General features: G+C 38.6%; 1 protein-coding gene across 1 annotated transcript in view; it reads right to left on the bottom strand.

Annotated features, from left to right (window-relative positions):
• Positions 1-25,006, bottom strand: part of SPAG6 (sperm associated antigen 6) — a 53,478-nt gene extending 28,472 nt beyond the window's left edge. Inside the window, exons 1-4 of the mRNA XM_060782387.2 lie at positions 24,725-25,006; positions 22,579-22,674; positions 7,384-7,550; positions 3,313-3,496 (exon numbers count right to left, since the gene is read on the bottom strand). Coding sequence (XP_060638370.1) covers positions 3,313-3,496; positions 7,384-7,550; positions 22,579-22,674; positions 24,725-24,749 — 472 coding nt within the window. The 5' untranslated portion in view covers positions 24,750-25,006. The remainder of the gene's footprint in view (positions 1-3,312; positions 3,497-7,383; positions 7,551-22,578; positions 22,675-24,724) is intronic.
• Between the last annotated feature and the right edge of the window lie 339 nt (positions 25,007-25,345).

Below are 25,345 nucleotides of genomic sequence, written 5' to 3'. Positions count from 1 at the left end.
AGAGATGATAGAATAACATATATAAAACTACTTGTATCATTCCCACTAATAGCAAAGCCAAGCTACCCAAAGTGAGTTACATGTATTAAAGGAATGTGTACATAAAAGTGTACATCAGTAAATGATGTGAGAGAGATTAAAAGCAAAGTGTTCTGACAAAGATCTATGAGCTTCCAAGATGTACAGTATCATGAGATGGTGAAGAAAAATAAATAGAAATTTGAAGGACAAACAGAAGAGGCAATTAAACTGCAAAGAGTCCATCAGATGGGGGATTAGGATTAGGGTGATATATGCAATTTTTCAAAATCCTCTCTTTGTTTTATACATAGATGTTTTCAAGAAAAAGGAAATGAACTTTTTCTGAATATTAAAAAAGTCACTACTGTATAGGCTCAGCTCTGGGGCTGGCACTGAGTCCTCTTAACATTACACAATTAAAGATACTGACAAAAGCTATCCCTTTCCTCTTCTTCCTTTCTCCTGTACACATCCAAAACCTTGAATTGTATTAAAAGGCTCCTGTCCCGGGCTGGCTGAAGGCCTGAACATAAGCCTTCCTTCGGGGCAAGGGATAGATTGCAATGTTCTTTTACAGATGTCACACATTTTATTGCATTAACCAAATTTGCCATATTGAATAGAGTTTCCACTTTGCCTACTAAATCAACAACAGGTCAGGAGGTTAGGAATTGCAGACTAAGCCAGTCTAGGTGCATACGCCAACTACTTAACACCCATTGTGAAGGCTTTCCTTTGAACCCCAAGGTGTGCCTCATTGGCCACTGGGATTTCCAGAGCCACCAGCTGCAGCTGATCAGATTTCAGTGAGCCTTCCTGATTTGTTACCTGTGACCCACTCTGCATACTGGCCATCCATTGTTAATTGGGGGACTTCAAACAACTATTTTGTGACCAACTCTGCCCTAAATATGATCTCATTTGGAATCAAAGACTGTCATCCTTAGGAGAGGGAAGATTCCCCCGATCGGCTGTGTGGTCAATTTTGTGTGCGGTGTATTATTGTTTCCATGGACACAAGTCCTCTACGTGTCTGAATCTACAATCGCTTCATGAGAGGAGAAAAAAACACTGGTCTGTAGAAGCATGTTCGGGTAATTTACACGCTCTTTGTAACAAGTACTTTGCCCTGTCTTCCAGTCTTTATCATCGAAAATAGGATGGTGTTCAAGACTGAAAGTGTTTAATTTTCTGAATTTATTTCCCTGGAATTGTATCCTGTTTTATAACTGAATCTGTTTTTAAGAATAATTAATCCTTTTTGCCTTTTATTTAGGATGATAAACCTAAATAAACCACAAAAGCTGTCTTTGTTTTGAAAAACAGATGATTTTACACAAGATTTGAAAAATACAGCCAGGAATGTATTGTTGTACATTTCTTCTAAATTTGAAGTATTGTCTGTCTGTTACACTAAACATTTTACATGCTTGATCACAGTCACCAAATTGAGTGTATTATGTAATAGGACAAAAAGAAAAAAGAAAACAGTAACGTTTTAAACCAAATCTAGCAAAGATTTCAAATCTCTCCTAAACAGACATCAATCTGGTAACTGTAGCCAGGACCATTGTTATACAAGGCAGGTTAGACTTATATGGAAAACCATGCACATTTGCTTTGTGACATATGCCTGTTACATGCAAAGCATTGCCTTCTTTTTCCACAATGTAAAGATTAGCTCAATGTTTAAAACCATATCTTCTGTACTTTAATTTAAAGTATATCTTATGTACTACAATTTAAAGCAATAAATTATCAAAATAAAACAATCAGTATTGGCCCAGGCAATACTGGGAAAATTTCCATGACACACATATGTTTAAGATGATGGTGGTGGTGATGATGATGATGATGATGATGATCCTTTATTTATAACCCACCCTATCTCCCCAGGGGGACTCAGGGCAGTTTGATATATAAAGTTTCTGAATGTGTTTAAAAGAGACTGAAAAAATAACAAACAGACTAATCCAAGAGTGATCCCAAAGCAGTTCCTCAAATGCCAAAATATATAATAGCTGTTAGCATATCATACTATAGGATATGCATAAATGTACCAAGGGTAGGCACCACGATACTCAAAATGTTTTAGATTACAACTCCCACAAGCCACAAATGACATGTTCAAATTGTGGAAGTTGTAGTACAAAATGTCTAGTGGACACCATCCTGCCTATGTTAGTATATATATTATGGTCATACTTGTAGCCAAGAAATAATTGTATCAATTAGCACTGAAATCAAATCACAGAGAAAATGCTGAAGATTTCTCTACTTCTGTTGTTTGAGTGTGCACACACACTCACATAAAAGAAGCACTGGGTAGTGGTTTCAACATTGAACTCTGGATGACCATTCAGACTTGAAACTCACTGGCAAGTCAGACCCTCACAGCCTCAGAGGAAAGCTGAATACATCTTGCCATTAAAATCCTGTGATAGTGTTTGCCTTAACTCGCCATAGGTTGAAAATGACTTGAAGACACACCACAACTAAGGTCTCTTCCACACAGTTGAATAAAATCCCACATTATCTGCTTTGAACTGGACTATAGGAAAGATATGATTTGGCTATGAGTGGAAAAGTCAAGGGGAAAGTGTTTGTGGATTTGCTTATTCTAGGAAAATGAATTCTCTCCCACAAGCTATCATAATATGGTCCATTAGGAATGTACTTATCATCAAACCTTTCCCCAAAGCCTATTTCTTTGAGTCCCCACCATCTCCAATCAGAGATAACAGGGATTCACTCCTCTGCTCTAGACAGCATGCCTGCACACAGCACAAAGCTGGGCAGAGTGTCAAGCAAGCTCAAGTGCAGAAATGCTAAAGACATACTAATGTCATCTAAGCATCCCATTTTAATTCCACAAATCCAATATAACTTTATTTGTGTAGTAGTTTTCCAGCATTCAAAGAACTTCACAAATATCACACAGTAATCTTTAAAAGATCCTTGTACAGGATAATGAGGGGGTTGTCTTCACCTTCCTTTGAGGCTGGGAGAATGTCTTGCACACAGTCACCCAGTGAGTTTCTGTGACCAAAGAGATTAAAACCCTGGTTTTCACAGTTGTATTCCAACACTCAGAGCACTATGCCTCACCAAATCTTGCCCTCAATTTAAACAATAAACTCCCCATTTTTCTATACTATCATATCTGACATATATCATCCCATGAAGCCATCTCTTTCTTTGGTCGTAGAAAAGCAGAGACTATAATATTTCTCCTTTACCGGCAGCAAAGTTCATTCTAAATGCATTCCAAAATATTAGGGATACTGTTACCTGCATTGTGTCTTGCTATGTAGCCAAGAGCCCAGGAGGCAGCCTCTTTTACACCAGGATCAAAATCTTCCAAGCAAATCACTAACGTATCTAGTGCTCCACAGTCGACTATAGCCTGCGCTAGTTGAGGGGAATGTTTTCCAACTGCTCTCAATACAAATGCAGCAGCTTTCTTGTAGAAACGCTATAGAAGGGTAGAACAAATTATTTCAAAAGACAGAATCAATTATTGTACTCAATTTATTTTATACAAGTTAAGCTGTATATTTCTATTAAGAGATATGTAACACTTGACCTAGGAACTTTAAAGTGTCTTGAGTGGTCTCTGAATAAGTATTTAACCTGTCAAGTACTAAAAAGGTATATGGGCTGCCTAGCAGACTAGGAAGAAGTGACACACATATAGAATGTACACATATACAATAAAGTCTTCCACAGGATCCAAATAGAATTTAGTCTCTTCCCCTCCCTACAAGTCACGGCTATGTTGTCCTTACTGATCACTGCAGCTATACAATGTATCCAGCAGTCCTTCTGCAAGATGTAAGGGATTGTCCAGCATCCTGTTTGACCTCAGGCCCCATGTCCAGCCAAAGCAGAGAATGAACCAGTTGCAGCTCTGAGATAAAGTGCTCCTCATACACATGTTTTTGAAAGTAAACAGAGATATTAGAAAGTAGGAACCTCAGCTCACACCTTGTCCACTCAATCTACGTTTCATTTGCCAAAATAACAGACACAAATTTTCTTACCAAGTAGCCAAAATGGTGGCCAATGTGAGCCTCACCCAAAAACCTGTACAATCTTCCCCCAAGCACCAGCCTCTCTCTGACTCTCTCTTTCTTTTTTAGGAGAAAGAATTCAGTACATGAAGTGTGCCAAGGACTAACTACACTGTCAACTAAACCCTGTTTAAACACTGGCAATAGGAAAGGACATCTAAGGGTAAACAGTCCAGTTTAGGGGGTTTAAATTATTTTTTAAAATGACAACACATCATTTTGATAATGATTAATGACTTCAAAACTTAATTCACAAACTCTTGCTGCATTTATTTGAAAAAAATGTTACTTATTAGATTAATTCTGCCCACCTACGCACTAACACTTCTTTATGAGCAAAACATTGCCAGTCTGCAGATGAGAGCTTCTGTCCCATGAAAAACTTTCCAGGGTTGCAAACCAGAATTCATTTCACTGCAGAACCTTTCTCAGTCAAAACAGGCTTTTAGCTCCATTTTTTCACCAGAAATAAGGGCAAAAAATTAATTTTAAAAAATCTAAATCTCTATTTGTTCTGCCAATAATTTAACAAGTATTAATCATGAGGATTTAGAAACAAAGTGTGATGCCATTAAAAAAAACAAAGAATTGACAAAAAGCTTTTATCCTAACATACTGCTCCCATGCCTTAGGTACAGGATTGGCTGATTGACATACACCGCCATCTTTTCTGACAAAGGCCCAGGAAAAATAGACAGAAAGATGCCATTGTTGCCATAAAGAAAATGTCCCATGATAGGATTATTAGACCTGTCTACCTTGACACTGCTTCTACATGCAGGGAGTGTCTCTGTCTGTCAGTTTTATGTATGTTATAGATCCAGGTAAAAGAGTCCACTTTTCCACAATAAAAAGATAAAAAGACAGTAACATGTAAACTATAGCAAATTCACCTCTGATTTTAAAAACACTTTTTAATTATTTTGTTGTGTTGGAAATCTAAGTGGTTAATGTAAACGATTTCTACCTGGTACTATTTCAAGGAATATGAACATGAGAAGAAAGTATGAGAAAAATTATGGAATTAACATTAGTGAATATGAAAGTAGAAGCAGGAAATGGCTGTTCTTTCATATTTGATTAAAACAGAGTGAATGCATGTGATTCGGGGAATATGGTGTAACAGTGTCTCAAGAGAACAGTTGCATTCCTGAAATTAACTTCGTTGGCTGCCAAGTAAGCACACAGATAGAATGATTTAATGTTTACATGAGGCAGAATTATTATTTAAATCAAAAATCAGTTTCAAAAATACTTCCAAAGTGTGACTAGGCCTTGGTCTTAAAACAAAACATTGTAAATAGTTGCTGTTCGTCAGCTATCAAGATGGCTGTAAAAATGGATTCCTGCTTAAAGAAAAAACAATTTCATAGCTCTAGTGCTATTATTAGCAAGTGCTTGTATGCGCATCAGAGCATGCATATTATTACTTTCAAATAATTATGTTTAAAGGAGGAGGCCATATTTCAAATATTTTTAATATCAGTGGGTAAAATCTATTGGGAGGTTCTTTATGCAATTCCCATTCATTTCACTGGTGCCTGCACAGCTAAATTCCCAATAGATTGTATCCACTGTTATTATTCAAAATGTACTGCGTCCGGAATAATACATATTACAAACCCAGGGGCTGATGTTGTTGAACCAACATGCTTCACACATTCAGTCAGAACCACCTCTGGGGCAAATTCTAGCACTTGAGAAAAAATAATCTCACCCAGTTTCCTCCGCTACTGCTGAGTCTTTTATAACTGTTGACACATTTTATACACAACCATGAAGAAGAACCCGGTAACACCAAAACAGGAATAGGTGGAACTGATGTAAAATCTGTATCCCCTTTCTTTAAATTTATCATAGGGCTATTTTCAGACTCACTAAATGGCCTTCTAAATAACCATGTATCCAAGCAGCAAGCACAAAATAAGATTTACAGTAAGCTAGAAGGCTTGACTATATCAGGACAAAAATGAGCATTCTTAAACAAAAGAAAGGTATTAAACACATAAGAAAATAAATACAAAAGCAGCACTCAAATGTAAGTGAAATACTGATAGAAATGGGAGCTACTTCATTCTAAGAGAGCTACTTCATTCTAAGGTATTATTTGTTCCAAAGGAGACTATTATTCAATTGCAAGCAGGCATGTAGCCGGGGGAGGGGGGGCTTGGGGGGCTTCAGCCCCCCCCCCCCCCCCGAAATTCTCATGATGGTCCGCGAGAAGGCCTTACTGGTACATTATTTAAATTGTTATGTTTATTCATATCATGATCTGATCACTATGCTCAATATATCCCATATGCATGGGGGTATTAGGGTAACATACAAAAGGTTTGCTAGGGTAGACCCTCTTTCACTCAGACTCAGCCCCCCCCCCCCCCCCGAAACAAAATCCTGGCTACGGGCCTGATTGCAAGGAAAGTATAATTACTCCAAAAGCAAAAGAAGACTCATTTTCTTAATATTAATATCTGGCAAGATATATTTCCAAAAGGAAAATTTGGCAAAAGGAAAATAAATATGATTCTATCTCTGTTGCATTTAAACAGTTATAAAGCATATAGCAACCTGGGGAATGAAATAGGCTCTAAACGCAGTGATAAAATAATTAGTTCCTAACTTCTTTCAGTAAGTCTTTTCACAAGAGATGGCCTAAATACTCCCTAACTAGAGTAAGATTAGTACTGGCAACTCAATGCTAAGGAAGTCACACAACATTTCATTTTATGTAGCAGATCAAAACCATTAATCTGGTAGCATTTATAATTTGACCTATCCATAAGAAAATACAAAAGCTTTTTTATATATTTGGCTATATATGCATCAATAAACTTGATACTACAATGCTACCATTTTCTAGATTTTCAGTCTTTGTGATACGATTCTTGCTTCAACTGAAATTTTGTTTCTGTGCATTTATGGACAGATGTTAATGGCTTCTTCTGGTTAATTAGCACCACAGTATTTCTGATTATTTCATTTATAAAGTGCTCTTCTCCATCCCATCATTTCATTAAACAGTTCAGGAAATAAAATTAACAGTAATATAATACAGCTAATGAAGTAAGAATAAAACTATTTTTTTAAAAAAAGAGTCATTAAATCACAATTATGGATACCTTCTATCTACAGAGACCTTCTATCAGGAGGGATCAATGCATTTATCATGTAGCATGCAGCAAAGGCAACACATGACTCTAAAGAAGCTTATTATCTAATTAAGACAGAAATTTTAACCCTATTTGGCAGCAAAAAAAGAGAAAGACTTAAGAAAATTATAGTTCCTTACATTCTGCTCAGCCAATGAATACACAAGCTGTGGAAGAATATCTCCCTTAACTACAGCTTCTGCCAGGTCATCGTTATAATTGGCAAGTCTCCCGAGGGCCAAGGCAGCTGTCTGTTGAATATTTGGAACCACATCCAATAGGAGCGGCCTCAGCAGAGCCATTACACCTAAGTTGGGAGAGAGAAGGAAAAGCCAACACAATAATTAGAGAAGCAATGCACATGCAGCTTCAGAGAGAAAAATAAACTGCTTCAAATGTTAAGCACTAAAGAAAACCTGCAAGTAAAAACCTAAGTTATGTGTGATCTACAAGATCCTTTTTTACCAATCTAAAGAGACTAAAACATAAACATCTCAACATTTTTATAATCTCAAATCTAGCTTTGAAGATGAGAGGGCAATCTAAAAAAAGGATATTCTGACAAGAAAAATCTCCACCTGCTTTCAAACACCTGGTGTCAAATAAAATTCAATTGATATTGCATTTAAAATTGTTTGAATGCCAATACACAGGCTGTAGTCAGGGGGAGGGGGGTGTTGGGGTCCAAAACATCCCAAACATTTTTCAGGTTAAAAAATGGTTTATTCATTTATTTAAACTGATTAACCAAATCTCCATGCTAAGTCTATGAGAAGCAAAAATCAAGAATCCCTCCAGAATTGCAAGGACTATCTCAACCAAATTTTGACAATGTATTTACAAGGTTATTGCCTACCTTTTCACCAATTCACATTGCAATAGCTGCAACAGCCAGTGCAGTTGTAGCTATTGCCCATCCGCAACTTGCAGGAAAAGCCTAAGGCGCAGGGGGGAATTTGAAGCCCCCCCCCCCAAAGGAGACCAGACGTGGGGGCAATTGACAGGGGTGGAACTGCAAGCTATTTAAGGCTGCTTCACCCCCTGCTGTGCTCTTTGCCTCAGTTTGAGATAGGAGGCAGGTTCCTAATGGGGGATTAGGTCTTTCTTTCCTTGCTCCCTCCCCTTTTACAGAGGATAATAGGGTTCCCATTGCTATGCCTTTGCCCCAGGGATTCACCCTATAATTTGGGCAGTTTCTGCCCCTGGCATTTATTGGCAGGGATTTCCCAGAAAAAGATATCTAAATGTCTATTGAAGCAACTGAATGTTTTGAGTTCATGGCAAAAGAGAAAAAGCCAAATACTGAAGACAAAGAAGGCAGCAGGTTGAGAACCATTGCAGCAGCTGGTACTGATAAAGACCCCAGAATATGTACACCTGGACTGCAGGTAAAAACCGAAGAAACTGGGGGCCCTTCTACATTGCCATATAATCCATGGGCCTGCCAGTGGATGATCCTTCCCTTGAATGAACCTTCAACAGGATCTTTGGAGCATGGAGATACATGACTATAGCCTTCGGAATTGTGAACTTGCTTGTTAGTAGTGGTGTCAACTCAGAAACAGAGGCAGGAGAGGAGTTGAACTTTCTGTGGTAAAAGAACCATTTTCTTTCTTTCTTTTTATCCTTTCTCTTTGTTACAAGTAAAATATGAAGGCGAGCAGTGTAATAATCAACTAGTGAAATTGAGTACAGTTTTAGACTATTAAAAAGCAGGATTTCCTTAGATTATTTACAGAGATTTTGTACCACTGCAGCTGAATGAGAGAACCCTCTGGCGCTATACACTCATAGAGCTATAAGGGATTGCAAAAGTCATCTAGTCCAATTCCCTGCCATGCAGGAATAGTTCAGAAAGAGGCTGGACAGATACCTGCTGGGAATACATTAAGCAGGAGTGGGACATGAATTATGCTCATGCAACCTCTGTTTAAAGGCTTCCAAAGATAGAGAACTCACCACTCTTCAAGGCAATCACTGTCAAACAACTCTTTCAGTGTGATTGATTGATTGATTGATTGATCCATTGATCTTCAGGTAGAATTTCTCTCTTTTTTTCTTTTTCTTTTTTTGTAATTTGAATCAATTGGTCTGCATTTTAGCCTCTGGAGCAGCAGAAAACAAGCTTGCTCCATCTTTAGTGTGACATCCCTTCAGATATACCTGCCTTTTGAAATGCTGATTACATACAAAATTCTAGTAACTCAACAACATATGTTTATGTCTGTTTATGGGGGCAAGGAAAATAACTAACAGATCTTGCATGTGTGCATGCCTTCATGTTGCCTATTGGCTCATGGCAACCCCATGAATTTCATAAGATTTTTTAAGGCAAGGAATACTCAGAGGTCGCTTTGTCATTTTTTTACTTCTGAAATTTAGCCTTTGCAGTTTTCCATCCAAGTACTAAGCAGATCCTGCTAAGTTTCCAAAGGCTTCGTGCCTTAAGGGTATTTGTCCTCAACCAACCCGATAACCTATTTCTGAAAAAAAACTTTTATTGGATATTTTAACTCTAAATGAGATTGACTTAAAGAGGGAATAAACTCTTTTGTTTCACTGTTCTCAGACAGTTTTATCCATAGTAGCATATTCCTGTGATTTTCCATTCTTAGGAACTTGAATAAGATGACTCCTTCCTTCCTCAAAATGGCTAAAACTTGGTTCAGATTCCTGTAAGCAGGCTGATGATGGCTAATGCCACGATGGAATAAAATATGGGAATAAAGAAAATATATGAAAATGTACTACATTTAAATACTTTATATAGGTCACAGGATTCTGTTTTTATTGCCACAAAACTTTGAGTACTTTGGCAAACAAAAACCTTTTTCAAAAAGCACAGAATACACATAACTCTGAACAAATCATTGAAAATAAACACAAGCTATGCCAAGTTCTTCAAAGCCAGCAAAGTTTCTAACTGCATTTTAGCCAATAAAAACACTTTTGTAGCACAAACACACATGGCATTTTGCTTGCAGTTTTTTAATGGCCAGCAATTCATTCTGAGAAAAACATGGGGCAGAGATCTAATTCGTTTCTGCAAATTCCATTCTGGGGCTGAAGAAGCTCATCATCCTTTAATTGCAAAGGCTCTTTGGACTACTTACATTGAAAGGAGGGAGTGGGACTTAATTTATATACACAACCTGCCAAATGCTCTGTTCTCAGTTTAGTTCCCATCTCAAAAAGAACCAAAGTTTGGCTTGGTGCTTCTGAGAGTCAAAGTACAAAATAGTGACTTTTCTAATCTCTGTGAAAAGGAATGTAGATCTCAAGAATATGCTATAAATTAGCTGATCTAATGCACAGGTGATCAGACTAAAAAAAGAAGGGACATGTTAGCATGGATGGTGGAACACAGGCAAGACCAAAAACATCTGAAGGCAGCGCAACTGCAGAAATCCTACCTTTTGTGCAAACACTGTTCGTCAATAATAGAGACTGGCAAAAAAAATATTTATTTATTTACAATATTTCTACCCCACTCTTCTCACCCCCCGCAGGGGAACTCAGAAAAAAAAACACTGTGAAAAAACACAGAAAAAGCATACCAAGGAACTTCATTGCTAAAGTAACGTATTTCCATTTTTCCATGCAGATTTCTAAATATATATAAAGAGCATCTGCTATGGGATGATAGTTATAGTTGTCAGAAAAGAAACAAAAGGGAAACCAATCCCTTTCCTCCCCTACAATGGTATGGTCTCTCTACACACACAAAAATCAGTGACATAGTGTTCAGGCAGTATGCTCTGTTGTAAATCTAATAGTGACTACCCAACTGCTTTAATCCTCTCTTCAAAGCTATTATCTCTGGAGGAAGATCCCTTATTCGCTGCAATTGGGGATTTCCCTCCAAACCAACTATCAATTTTGAAAAACATAGTGTGAACCCCTTATCCACAGGACTGAGTCCCATGGTTTCATTTACAGTAGAGTCTCGTTTATCCAACCTTTGCTCATCCAACATTCTGTATTTTCCAACACAGTCTGCCTCTTATCTGGATCCACAGCTGTTTCAATACATTGCAATGTTTTGGTGCTAAATTCGTAAATACAGTAATTACTACATAATGTTACTGTGTATTGAACTGCTTTTTCTGTCTATTTGTTGTAAAACATTATGTTTTGGTGCTTAATTTGTAAAAATCATAACATAATTTGATGTTTATAGGCTTTTCTTTAATCCCTCCTTATTATCCAACATTTTTGCTGATCCAGCATTCTGCTAGCCCATTTATGTTGGATAAGTGAGACTCTACTGTACTTCTCTCTGATAAAATAAGTCCTCACTAGGCATTTTGTTGGTCTTCCAGATTATTTTATGGTATGGTATACAGTAATTACTACATAATGTTACTGTGTATTGAACTGCTTTTTCTGTGTATTTGTTGTAAAACATTATGTTTTGGTGCTCAATTTGTAAAAATCATAACATAATTTGATGTTTATAGGCTTTTCTTTAATCCCTCCTTATTATCCAACATTTTTGCTGATCCAGCATTCTGCTAGCCCGTTTATGTTGGATAAGTGAGACTCTACTGTACTTCTCTCTGATAAAATAAGTCCTCACTAGGCATTTTGTTGGTCTTCCAGATTATTTTATGGTATGCTACTACTGGATGTTGGTTATAGAATGGCACTTGAGGACCAAGTAATGCATAGAGGGGTTCCTTTGTAGACATTCCCTAGTTTTCTAGTGAGACAAAGACACACTTCCACTGAGGGTAATTTGTTCAGTAAGATTCATTATTACACATAGTTTTGAGTATCCACACAGGTATCCTCTGTGGATATGGGGGTTGTACTGTATTTCTTAGGAACTGGGAAGGAAGATAACCCCTCTCCATTTCTGTCCTGATCCACCTCATTATTGGCAGATATGAGCATACACCACTCACGTGATGTGGATTTTAAAACTCCATACTTTAAGTGGGAAACATCACATAATGCTATGTCTATTTTGGATCTTTAAATTGGATGACTGAAGTGATAGATGCATATAAGGTAACTAACAATTATTAAGCAGAGGAACTGTGTCAATATGGCATTCATGATATGCTTTTTACTCCATCCAATACAATTTATTGAGTTATGCTGAAACACTGATGGATTGAGCCAACTATATGGTAGAAAAAATATCAGAAAGAAATCTGCACAGCAACCAATGGAAATGGGTTTTCAGTTAATACACTTCAGTTACAGTCCGTGTCAGCTACCTGCCCACAGCCAAATTGTGATATACAACTGCTGCTGCAAGCAAAGGATATGGCTGCAAATTTCAATTTACAGGTGTTTGCAGTGGACTCTGAACAAAGCTTAATCCTACCCATGATGCCTGCATACAACCAGCAAGCTGTGGCTAGAGAGCTGTCAAGCAGGGATTTTAATCATCAACTCTGTGCAAAATCAGTTTGAGTAGGCAGATTTCCCTCCTCTGAGAGGCAGCCCTTGTGCACATCTGTTTATAACTGACAGCCTCCATTGTCAATCAGCATACAGCATATCCTCCCCTAAGTTATTGAGTGACAGCTATAAGAATTCAAACGTGCAGAGCTAAGGAGATGTAAACTAAAATCACAGGCAGGGTGGGTGAGAGGAATGATATCATTCCTGGCCTTAAAATACTAAATTAGCTTTGGGTCCTAACCTAAGAGCTGGGTATATATCTGATACTTTCCCATCTCCACTTTCCATGCTCTTTGCTAACACGAGGATAATAGGTTAACTCTTATATCACATGATAGAAAGGCTATCACCTTAGGAAGTTACCATAACAGTATTACAAGGAGCATGTGGACTTCCAGAGAGTGTTGGAATGCTATTCCATTCTTCACCATAGGCTCTGCAGGCCAAGGCAGATGGAAGGCACTCTAACAAGGCATTCCTAGAACTTGGAAATAATGAGTTATAGGTAACATATCTGTAGAGCGTAATAACCAGCAAAGTCACCTACAACACATATAAGGATGTCTAATGGAAGAAAAGCCTGTAATCAACTTGTTCTTCAAGTAAAAATTAAAAGAAGGCTTCAGTGATTTTTATTTATGTGTATACAATACTTAATTGCAGTCACTTCTATACTTCTGTGTAAGGTTAAAGAGAGCAAATAGTATGGTCTTTCTACAAAAGATTCAATGATATAGTGTTCAGACAGTATGCTCTATTGTGAAATTAATAGACACTACACAAGAGTATTAAAACCCATATGTATTGTGATATTTAAAACCTGTAAAGAATCACTTAAATTTTAAGTATATATCTAATACTGTTAGTATTGGATTTATTTTCAAATTAGGTAAAATGCAGATAAGGAGCTCAGATTACTTAGGCCATCTTTATTTTAATTTTTTTTAAATTAAATGTTAAGTTATGCATAATTAGCTTTAAAATAAATCAACTGTCTCATATATTAAAAATAAGCTTAACAGCTACAAAATTACTGGTCATGTTATATTTATAAATCTGATAATATAACATTACAGCAGGGGTTCATTAGGGATGGTAAAGTATTTAGATATAGAATGTATTTCAATAAAAATATTTTCTATTCCACATGCAGATATAAAATATACAAGATGTTATACGATGTAGCCTCACCAATCTAGCTGTATATATATCCCAGGATTGAATGACATTGCTGCATGGCAGTTGAAGTGATGTCAAACTGCATTAATCCTGCAGTGTAGATGCACCCTTAGGCCCCTTCCACACAGCTGAATGAAATCCCACATTATCTGCTTTGAACTGGAATGCATGGCAGTGTGGACTCAGATAACACAGTTCAAAGTAGACATTGTGGTCTTTTTTGCCTTTATATTTTGGGTTACAGTATATGGCTGTGTGGAAGGGCGCAAAGTGACTGGAAGGGCATTTCTGGGGGGAAAACAAACCCATGCATTTGCATGCATCTACACCGTAGAACTAATCCAAGATTCTCTGGCAGTGTAGATTCAGGTCCCTTCCACACAGTTATATAAAATCACCATTAAACTGGACTGTATGGAAGTGGAGACTCTGATAGCTCCGTTCAAGGCAGATATTGTGGATTATCCGCCTTGATATTCATATAATTCAGTTCGAATCTGGGTTCAGATCCTGGTATGTAGAATAGTGTAGATCCAGCTGTTGTGTGCTTGCTTTAGGGTCCTCCTACACTGCCATATAATCCAGATCATCATACCAGATAGTCTACGGCCCCTTCTACACTGCCATATACAGTACATTCCAGGTGATCTGCTTTGAACTGGATTATATAGCTGTGTAGACTCATATAATCCAGTTCAAAGCAGAGAATTTGGATTATCTGCTTTGATAATCTGGATTATATGCAGTATAGGAGGGGACTCAGGTAAAACCAAGCCCCCTTCTATACAATTGTATAAAATCCACATTAATACATTTGAACGTGATTATATGGCAGTGTAGACTCACATAATCCAGTTGAAATCAGATAATACGGATTATCTGCCTTAATATTCTGGAATATATAGCAGTATAGAAGGGCCCCAAGACTCCCCAACGTTTTCCAGACTTCATCTCAAGCCCCTTTCCACATTGTCATATAATCCAGATTATCAAAGCAGACAATCCACATTATTTTCTTTGAACTGGATTATATGAGTTTACACTGCTATATAATCCAGTTCAAAGCAGATATTCTGGATTTTATATGGCTGTGTAGAAGGGGCTTCAGCCTCAAGACAGTCATTTCCACAGTTGCAACCATCTATGGCTTGAAAATATTATCAGTTTTGAACTGGACAACAGGAGAGGTTAGGAGTTGTAATTAGTGTTAAAAGACGGTTTTGTGGCTGGATGGATGCTGAGGAAGGTGAAAAACCTCCTGTTGTGAGCAGGCTTTCTCCTCACATTTATCAGCCAGAGAAATTATCTTTTCCCACTGCCTATTTATTCCTTTTCTTCTGTCAAGCCTATTTTGTAGGGTGCATTTACATTGCACAACTAATGCAGTTTGACAGCCCTATAGTTGTCATGGCTGGATGCTATGGAATCATAGGAGTTTTAGTTTTATAAAGTCTTTCTCCCAACCTGGACATTATTCACAGATAGATAGATAGATAGATAGATAGATAGATAGACAGACAGATGCAGGAGAAATATCAGGAGAGAATGCTACTGGAACATGGCCATGCAGCCCGAAAATCTCACAGCAACCCACTGTCTTTTCTCTTTAAATATATGTGAAAGGTCCAGGGTGGGAAAAAGAACTCTTGAGCCAGGTGTGAATGTTGCAATTGCCCACCTTGATTACCTTTGAAAAGTCTTGCAGCATAACAGCCTGGATTCTTCCTGCCTGTGGGAAACCTTTGGGGGGAGGTGTTACCTAGCCCAGACTGTTTCATGTCTGGAATTCCTCTGTTTTCTGAGAGCCACAACAATGCATGGCCAGGGTACAGCTAGTACAGGGTGAGACAGCATAACTTCCTTTTTTCAAAACTTAATACAACCCATTCTATGAATCAGAAAATTTTATTTTATTTTTTTATAATGTTGGAGCATACCTAAAGTTTTGTTTTACGTAGTTTTGAAGATCAAATTAGGTAGATGATGTCCTCCATTCTCCATACACTGAATAAACCAATTTCTGGCATTTGTCATGATTCTTGCCAGCATAGCAGGCGTTATGTTGGCAATTTCTTCCTGGATGTTGGTCTTCAAATCTTGTAGGGTCCTTGGACAGTTCACATAAATATGGGATTTCAAAAAACACCATAGAAAAAAATCACAAGGGGCCAAATCTGGAGAGCAGGCCGGCCACTCCAAATCCATTCGAAAAGTAGGCCTCAACTGCAAAAGCATGCTCCTCACTGTTCCAACGCATGATGACAACTGCACTGTGTCAGGACAAAAATATAGGTTGCTTACCTGGAACCGTAGTTTCCCAAGTGGTCACCTGTATTGCCCATCGTTGTCTGAATAACTCACTGAGCATGAAGCACAGCGCTTAAAAGCCAAAATCGTCACCATATTAAAGACAGGCGAGATGTCAAAAAACATTCTAGTCAAGATTCAAAGGCAGTCCGAAAAGCTAGTCACAAGGAGAAGGTTATTTCGCTGCTGACAGTGGCGGATAAGAGGACTGAGGCGGTGGCTCCGCCCACAGGCTACTTATACTCACAAGGGGAGAATGGGCGGGGCTAACCGCTAGCAAAGTTTTCGAATCTATCTAGAAGGTACTGAAGCTGTCTGCTCAGGCGTAGAAACTACCATATGTGCAATTCACAGGGACCACGATGGGAAACCTATACTCCCGCCTCTCGAACGAGACCACTAGCGCTCCGCTACGTCTTCAACCGACTGAATGGTGCGCTTTTTATGCTGCCTCACCCCGTATATATATATAAGTATCTTTTTCCATTATTTGTTTTGTTAAAAGTATCTGTTTCCATTGTTTTTTGTTAAAATACTACTCCTTTTGGAAGTGGTTTAATGCTGTGATACCTTTTAAACTTTCTGTACCTGAGAACAGGAGAGGAACCTGTGCATCCCATAGGGGCCCTTTCTGTGGCTCCCCAATCCACCCACCCACCCCTTACTCCTAAAAATCCAATTTTCAGTCAAAAATACAAGACTGAGTCTTTATTGACCTCTTGGGGCCATGATTCTCCATTAAATATTAATCTTGAGCCTATTTTCTCAGACCTTAAATAGAACATTTGTTCCCCTCCAGTATCATAAATTGGGTGAGTCCAGCCCAGGATATGGGGTGAGAAATGGAGTAGAGATGCTTCAGAGTATTTTAACCGTACACCAAGAATCATGATTTGTATTTCTGTGATCATAAATATTTCTCTTTTGCTACACTACTGGAAGTCTAAATCACACAACACCATTGATTTCCAGTAGATTCAGAAATATAAGTAAATACTTCTCATTGTGCATTATTATGCCACAGAATGTACTATCCCAAAAAAATGGTGGTGTTAGCCAATCATCTTGACAGGACTAAAATAAAGAGGAGAGGTCTATAAATAACTATTGACTGTGATAGCTAAGCAAGAGCTCTCTCATAAGCACAAAGTTGCGGGAAGTTATTTTTGGACAATAACTTCCAGAGGGAAATAATAACACACTTTGATCTGATGCCACTTTCTTTTTTGGTATTCAGCACAACTGTGTGTTATACTGGAGAGCCAGAATGATGCAGTGGCTTGAGCATTGGATTACAACTTTGGAAACCAGGGTTTAAATCCTAAAACTCTTGTTCAGCCATGGAAACCCGAGTTTCCAGTTTCTAGACACTATAATCCTATTTATGCAGGCCAAAAACCAATCCGATTTTGACCTGCATAAATAGGAGTATAAGTGTCTAGATCCAGGGAAGTCATGCTATCCCTCTATTCTACCTTGGTCAGATCACACCTGGAATACTGTTCTGGGAACCGATATTTAAGGGAGATGTTGACAAGCTGGAATGTGTCCAGAGAAGCGTGGTTAAAATGATCAAGGGTCTGGAGAACAAGGCCTTATGAGGAGCGGCTTAAAGAACTGGACATATTTAGCCTGCAAAACGAGAAGGCTGAAAGGAGACATGATGAGAGCCATGTATAAATATGTGAGGGGAAGTCAGGGAGGAGAGCTCGGGCTTTCTACTGCCCTGGAGACTACGACGTGGAACAATGGCTTCAAACTACAGGAAAGGAGATTCCACCTGAACATTTGGAATAACTTCCTAACTGTGAGAGCTGTTCAGCAGTGGAACTCTTTGTCCTGGACTGTGGTGGAGGCTACTTCTTTGGAGACTTTTAAATAGAGATTGGATGGCCATCTGTCAGGGGTGCTTGGAATGTAATTTTCCTGCTTCTTGGCAGGGGGTTGGACTGGAGGGCCCACGAGGTCTCTTCCTACTTTATGATTCTATGAAACTCACCAAGTGACTTTAGGTAAGTCACCAAGGAAGGCAAGAGCACCCCACTTCTGGACAAATCCTGTCAAGAAAACCTGACATAAGGTTGCCATAAACCAGAAATGACTGGAAGACACACAATAACATGTTATGCAAAGGAAACATAATGGCCATATCCCCCACAAAATAGATCAAGTTTTGGGAAAATCTGTTAGTATGGGGAGTGGGGTGGTTCAGGATTCTATGTAATGTAAGTTACTTTTCCTTAGCTTTATTTTCCCCACACATTCCAGATCCTAGTTTAGCCATCTTGTTTTTGGGGGTTGGGGAAGTCCCTTAGATCTATTTCATACAAAGAAATTAGACCAGTAAAGCTTTTGATGGCATTGAGATGGAAAAATCTATTGCAGTGCCAGGATCATAAAGAAGGCAAAGGTGGGGTTGGAGTCAAGCTGGCAACTTTAATTCTTAACCCAAAGGTAATTGTGAAATTCTTTCTAATTGCAAATGAAAGACAATCCTTCATCCAATTATTTTTAATTTTGTTTTTATTTATATCTTACCTTACCAGGAGTAAGATGGCTTCCAAATATTTAAAAAATGCTGCACAGCTTAAAGAATATTCATACAAAAGTTGAAAAACAATTAAATGTCATTTTACTTTAACAAAACACAAGGTTAAAATAGTACTCAGATAAAACATAGTAAAAAAGATTTTAAAAAGATTGAAAACACTACTCCATTAAAACCTCATTTTTGTTACATACATTATAAACCAAAAGCCTACTTAAACAAAATGGTCTTTGTCTACAGGCTAAAGAAGCACAGTACTGTAATTGTTTCACTTCTCATTATATATATTCTTAAAGCTGCATTATAAAATTGCCTTTATTTCTGCAGTTTTGATATTTGCCTTTTGCGTTTAACACATTGTTTTTACTGCTGTTGCCAAATTCTAATCTGTAAGGAATATTTTTCAGTTTTCTGTCACATTGTTTTATCATTGAGAACTCCAGCCACAGGGCAGTCAATTCTATAAAGAAATTAACAAATCATGTCTTGGATGAAGGCCCTTGGTAAAAAAAAACAAAAAGCAGACAAGAGATATAAGAATGTATAACTAAAAGAAAGACTGAAAATTTTCCTTCTGCTATCCCAAGCAGCTGCTACATCTGATCTGAAGGATTTCTTTTCCAACCTTGGAAGCACAAGATACCATAGCACTTGTAAGTACACTTGAGAGTTGAGCTTCTGAAATCCCCCTGCAATTGGATGATGTGAAAAAGGGACAGTAGGCTCTAAAAGACATTAAATGCCAGCAAGGACATGCACCACTTGAAATATGCAGCAACGAATGTCTGCAAGACATACATAACCCTCCCCATCAACTCCCACAGCATTTTTCACAAGGCCTGGCCACCAGCTGCCTATAATGAGGCATACTCTGACCCAACTCTCAGAGCTGAAACTGCAAAAATAATGCAGACGTTCTTAAAAGGCAGTGCCTACAACCATTAAACAGACGAACAGGCTCGGTTCATAAATCACAGCTGAGCAGAAATAAAAATTTGATGGGCAAATTGTTTGCCAATATCACAGGAACAATTTCATCTGCGGAAGTGCTTTCCCCTGGCTTCTTCTCACCACCAGCCCCCCAAACTCCATATGTCTGAACCTCAAGTAATGGATTCAAAGCCCAACATCTGCAAACTTTTGTCAGACAGAGGACTTTTTCTTCCAGGAACAGAGAAAGAATAAATGGGAGGACAACATGACTAAATTGAATCCACCATTCTCCCACAAAGGGCATGTAATGCCTCCCACTTTCTACAAAAGTTCCAAAATAGGACTTTTTATCTTAACCAGCAGTTTGACCTTCAGGGGGTTGACAAGATTCATTACTTAGTGTGCAGCACAGGGATGGAAGATGCCACCATAACTTCTAGGTATGCTGCATAGCGCAAAATAAACAAACCAGAACTCTGTCTCTTAAATGTTTTGTTAGTTCTATACAAAGTAAATGGCCAGAACAGATCCCCAAGATGTTTTCCCCTACAAATCAAAGCTTAGAAAGGCTTCTTTGGAGACAAAAATTCTTAGAATCCTCTAGGAAGCATAGCCACTTTTCTTCTAGGGCAGCAAAATATCCTTGGTGTGCCCTGACAGACAGACAAAGATAACAGCCTTACCGTCTTCCTTAAACCACATCGAAACCAAACCCTTCTACAAAGGCCTCTCTCTTACTTCCCATTCGCTCTAAATAGGCAGATGTGTTCCAGTATGTAGCAAGAGGAGGAAATGGGTCATTCTATTTTTAAATTCAGCAATGCTTTTACTACCATATATCTGTTATCACAACTGCCAACTGAGACAGAAGAGGGAGAGCGGGTCCACAGCAGAATCTTTGATTTAGCATTGTAAGAAAAGTTGATTATGAAATGCATCTCTGAAAATACAGTTGCTCCAAATAATATAAATAAGCTGAAAACTCATCTGAACTTCATTATCAATGTTAAGAATAGAGTTATATCCCAGCCTCAATGTCTAATTTTCAGTAGAGTGTGGGGGAAGAGTTCATAAACAGAGAGGGAAGCAATCTTCCCCATATAGATCAATTCGATCAGAACTCTTCCTTCTCATGAGCAAATAAGGTTTTTTATAATAAAGGCACTGGGTCTCACAACAGACTTTTTTCAAGCCTATGTGTATACAGAATGTGATTTGTGTGTCCATATTTGTAAATACATGTAAATATTAATGGGGAACTCAAATGAGATGTGTGACTTTGGAGCTGATCACTCCTGGCATTTGCTCTATGGACTCCTGGCTCATATCTCCGCAAGGATATCCATGAGGCAATGTACTCATTTAGTTTGCAGAATAAACTTCATCATAATTTTGTACCAGGATCCATGGGATTTAATCCAGTTCTGTCTCAAGTAGGACATGCAGTTCATTCATAGGTGTTTTATTGTTGTGACAGATATAATAAGAGCGGCATATCAATACATGTTTTAAAGGTTTATAAAACACACTGAAATCTATCACTCTGCTTTATCTATGATAGACAGAAATGCATTCATTTTTTAAAAAAAAATGATCCAGTTTCACTGATAGATTCCCTATTACTAAGAAAAAAAATTAATGTACATATAGAAATTAGGACCTTTTAGTCCAAACCTACCATCTGGGATCAAGCTGCCTTCTGGACTAGATGAAACTAATTTTCTATTTTAGTTTTGTTGTCAGGTGTCCTTTTTTAAAGGGATTATCCTTGCCAAAGTATATGACGTCTTCCACACATTACCTCTTCATAAATCCCAATCTAAATAATTTGTTATAGATATTGGAAGCATTCTCTTTTAGATTGCAATGCTCAGAATTCCACAATGGCCACACTGGTTAGGAGGTTCTCAGACCTATATAATAACTACCAGCATGTATTATATAGCCTGTCCAATAGTAAACACCCACTTTTGCAAAACCCAGCATATGGCAAAAACAGGATTTATTTATCTTCCAGTCTAACACCATACAAGACTTGTGGACTGCATTCATCATAACTGGTGGGTGTATGCTGGGACATAGACATTATTTAATTCTGTGCAATACATAGTTCTGCTAAACATAAAAAAACAGATGAAAACCATATTCCCTGACCACTGCCTAGGCTGGTTATTATTAATCGGAGCAATAGAAAACATCCAGAAGGCAGAGCTGTGTTAGTCCCTGACTATGAGACATACAATTTAAAAAGTGAAAAAGATATTTTCTTTAACATTTCTCAAGCTTTTAAACTCCTTTTTCATCATGTTTAGCAACCATGTGATTAAACACATTAATTGAGGTATTTGAGGCTTAATTACTAGTTCCCACAATGTTGTTATATTACAATATTTACTTTCGACAGAGGAATATATTGCTTTGGAGTGTCACTGAGTCTCCTTCATTAAAGATTTTTTTAAACAGAGGCTGGATAGCCATCTGTCAGGAGTGCTTTGACTGGGCTTTAAATGCGTGGCAGAGAATTTGACTGGATGACCGTTGTGATCTCTCCCAACTCTATGACACTATGAACTTCATTACATTTTTGTTTAACTCCATTATATCTGCCTTTCCAACAGAAATGTCTAGAAGCAGGAAGGCACCAAGGAGCTAGCTACAACCTTACCTCCTGTTTTGTCTTCATTACTTGGAAACAGCCTATAAATAATCACATATGTTGGGAGTTTCCTTAGTGTAAAGCATGGATAAATAAAACAAAAACATCCGCTGACTTTAATAGCAGATACATGCCTTTCTTGATAATTTACCTGAAATATATCCACTGGCTTTAATAGCAGGACTCCACTGATAATTTTCTTAGATTATATTTTGATTGTATAAAAAGAAAAGAGATTAAAAATGCCAAACTGTTCATGATTCTACAACAAGATAAGATTTGTTTCAGAAAGCTTACCTGCATTCTGAAGTGTTTCGATATTTTGTGGCCTAGTCGCGAGTTCTGCAACAGTCTGCACAAACTGCGTCCGGGCTCTTTGATACTGTTCAAAGACTGCAAAAAAGAAAAGAGGGTAAAATGACTGACTTCCAATGAGGCCCAACCATCAAAAATATTCAAATATGCCCAGAGAATGATGTGGTTCCCCTTTTGCTATGTTCTACACTACAGACAATGGCAAATTCCAGAGTTGTAATTTTTGCGACAGAATCATGTCTTGTGGCATATTGAAGGCTGAGAAATAAATGATGGCACAGACTGTAGGAAGACGCCAAATGTAATTTACACTCAAAATTTGAAAGATGGGTGGAGTGAATCCATTTTTAGCCACACATTCCAATGTTTTCTACATTTAGCCAATTATTTAATATCCTGTTTTTCTCCCACTATTTTCAAGTAGGATTCACAAAGTCCACAACCCATTATCTCCCTAGAAGTCTATGCTATCTTGATACTATCACACACATTTTGATGCCTCAAATGTTTGCCCTGTTTCTGGGCATATTTGATCTACCAGTTTCCCTCTATCAGCTCTAGTTTTTGAGATACAGAACATATACAATATACCAGTCTTCATCTGCTCGCCCATAGAAAATTATGATAACCATATCTAAGAAACCAGAACTGATGAGGTCTATCCAATGCAATTGTCTGAATCACTGTCCCAAATAACCCCAGAAACAGGTCTAAAAACAAAAATACCAAGAAAAAAAATATGTTATAATACTTCACTGTTTTGAAGAGGCTATACAACAAATTTAACCCAAGAAAAGATAAAATCCTGTAAAAACCTTCTCTGATTTTTTTTCTTCAGGGTCCACCATCTTCTTTTTTGCTGAGCCCAACGGCTCTATATTCATGATTCCCAAACACAATTGCTCACAGGTAATTTGGGACTTTGACACTGGAGTCCAAAACACCTAGGGCGCTTCCAGATTTGGTCCCAGGTTTTCTGTTTATCCCAGATTATCTGACAGTGTGGACTCTTCCACACAGCCCTATATCCCAGAATATCAAAGTAGAAAATCCCACAATATCTGCTTTGAACTGGGTTATCTGAGTCCACATTCTGTTAATGTGGGATTTTCTGCCTTGATATTCTGGGATATAGAGCTGTGTGGAAGGGCCCTAAATCCACTTAGAAAACCTGGGATCAGATCTTAGGACATAGGGCAGGCATGGGCAAACTTCGGCCCTCCCAGGGTTTTGGACTTCAACTCCCACAATTTCCTAACAGCCTACTGTTAACCAGCTGTTAGGAATTGTGGGATTTGAAGTCCAAAACCCTAGCAGGGCTGAAGTTTGCCCATGTCTGATATAGGGCCTGTCTGGAAGGGCCCCTAGAAGCCCAGTTTAGGAAACAAGGCTCTATCAATGTTTCCCACACTCTGGTCTTCCAGGTAATTCTGGATTTCAGCTCCCAGAAGCCTTCGGGCAGGGGATTTTGGGAGCTGGAGTGTAAAACACTTCTACAAGAGGAGTACGTGAAGCAAGTCTCTAAATCAGTGGTTCTCAACCTGTGGGTCCCCATATGTTTTGGCCTTCAACTACAAGAAATCTTAACAACTGTCAAATTGGCAGTTTGACAGCCAATTTGACAGTTGTTAGGATTTTGTTGAACTGTCAAATTAGACTAGGACGCAGAACAATGGCTTCAAACTGCAAGAGAGGAGATTCCATCTGAACATGAGGAAGAGCTTCCTGACTTTGAGAGCCGTTCAGCAGTGGAACTCTCTGCCCTGGAGTGTGGTGGAGGCTCCTTCTTTGGAGGCTTTTAAGCGGAGGCTGGATGACCATCTATTGGGGGTGATTTGAATGCAATATTCCTGCTTCTTGGCAGGGGGTTGGACTGGATGGCCCATGAGGTCTCTTCCAACTCTTTGATTCTATGATTCTATGGCTGGGATTTCTGGGAGTTGTAGGTCAAAAGAACCCACAGGTTGAGAACCACTGCTCTAAAAACAAAGGCCTTTTCTCTCCAGATTTCCTGTCTTCATCCTTCTCACTCCAGGAGAGGCATCCTCATTTCACCTGTAATGCCAAAAAGAACATCAAAGTTAGCAACAGAACCACACCAAGTTTCCTGACACAAACTCCGCATCACCTTGTAAGACCTGCCTTTGACTCATAATGCCAGGCTTCCCGAGGAAGAGAGGAAGAAAGGCCCAAGGATGGAGGCCCTGAGGGAGGGAAGGAGGGGTCCTCGCCCTGGCTTCGCTTTCAGGAACCTTCCCTTCGTCACTGCCCGCTGAGGAGAGGCGTCACCCCCTTAATTTCACCCCCAAATCGGCCTCTAAAGCAGAGGGGCGCCCTTCACAGTTTCCCCGAGGCCTGTTCGCCTTGGGCTGCGGTGTTTACTCGTCTCCTAGGCAACCAAAGGGAAGCGGCGGCCATGAAAGGGGCGGGGCGAAAGAAGAGGCGGGCTCCGCCCCCTGCTCATTGTGACGTCACGTGGCCCTGGCCTCCAAGGAAGTGGCCTCAAGTTGCAAGCCTCACTCCAAAGTTTCTCTTGTCGTTTCCCTCCTAGTGGAGTGTTTGATCCTGTTATGGGACAGTGCAAAAAGAAAATCACAATTATAAGTTGTTTAGGGTACACACATGGCTGGACGCTCTGTATATTTTGGGTAATGTGATTTCAATAATTATATAAGGGTGTTTTCAACGCTTTGTCTTAGTGTTTACATGTTGCATATGCCTATGTTTAATGGTTTGAATGATTTTAATG

Source organism: Anolis sagrei, chromosome 6, assembly GCF_037176765.1.
Source record: "Anolis sagrei isolate rAnoSag1 chromosome 6, rAnoSag1.mat, whole genome shotgun sequence".
In the NCBI taxonomy this organism is placed as follows: Eukaryota; Metazoa; Chordata; class Lepidosauria; order Squamata; family Dactyloidae; genus Anolis; species Anolis sagrei.
The sequence above is the reverse complement of the archived record's forward strand: the minus strand, read 5'-3'. Positions and strand labels throughout refer to the sequence as shown.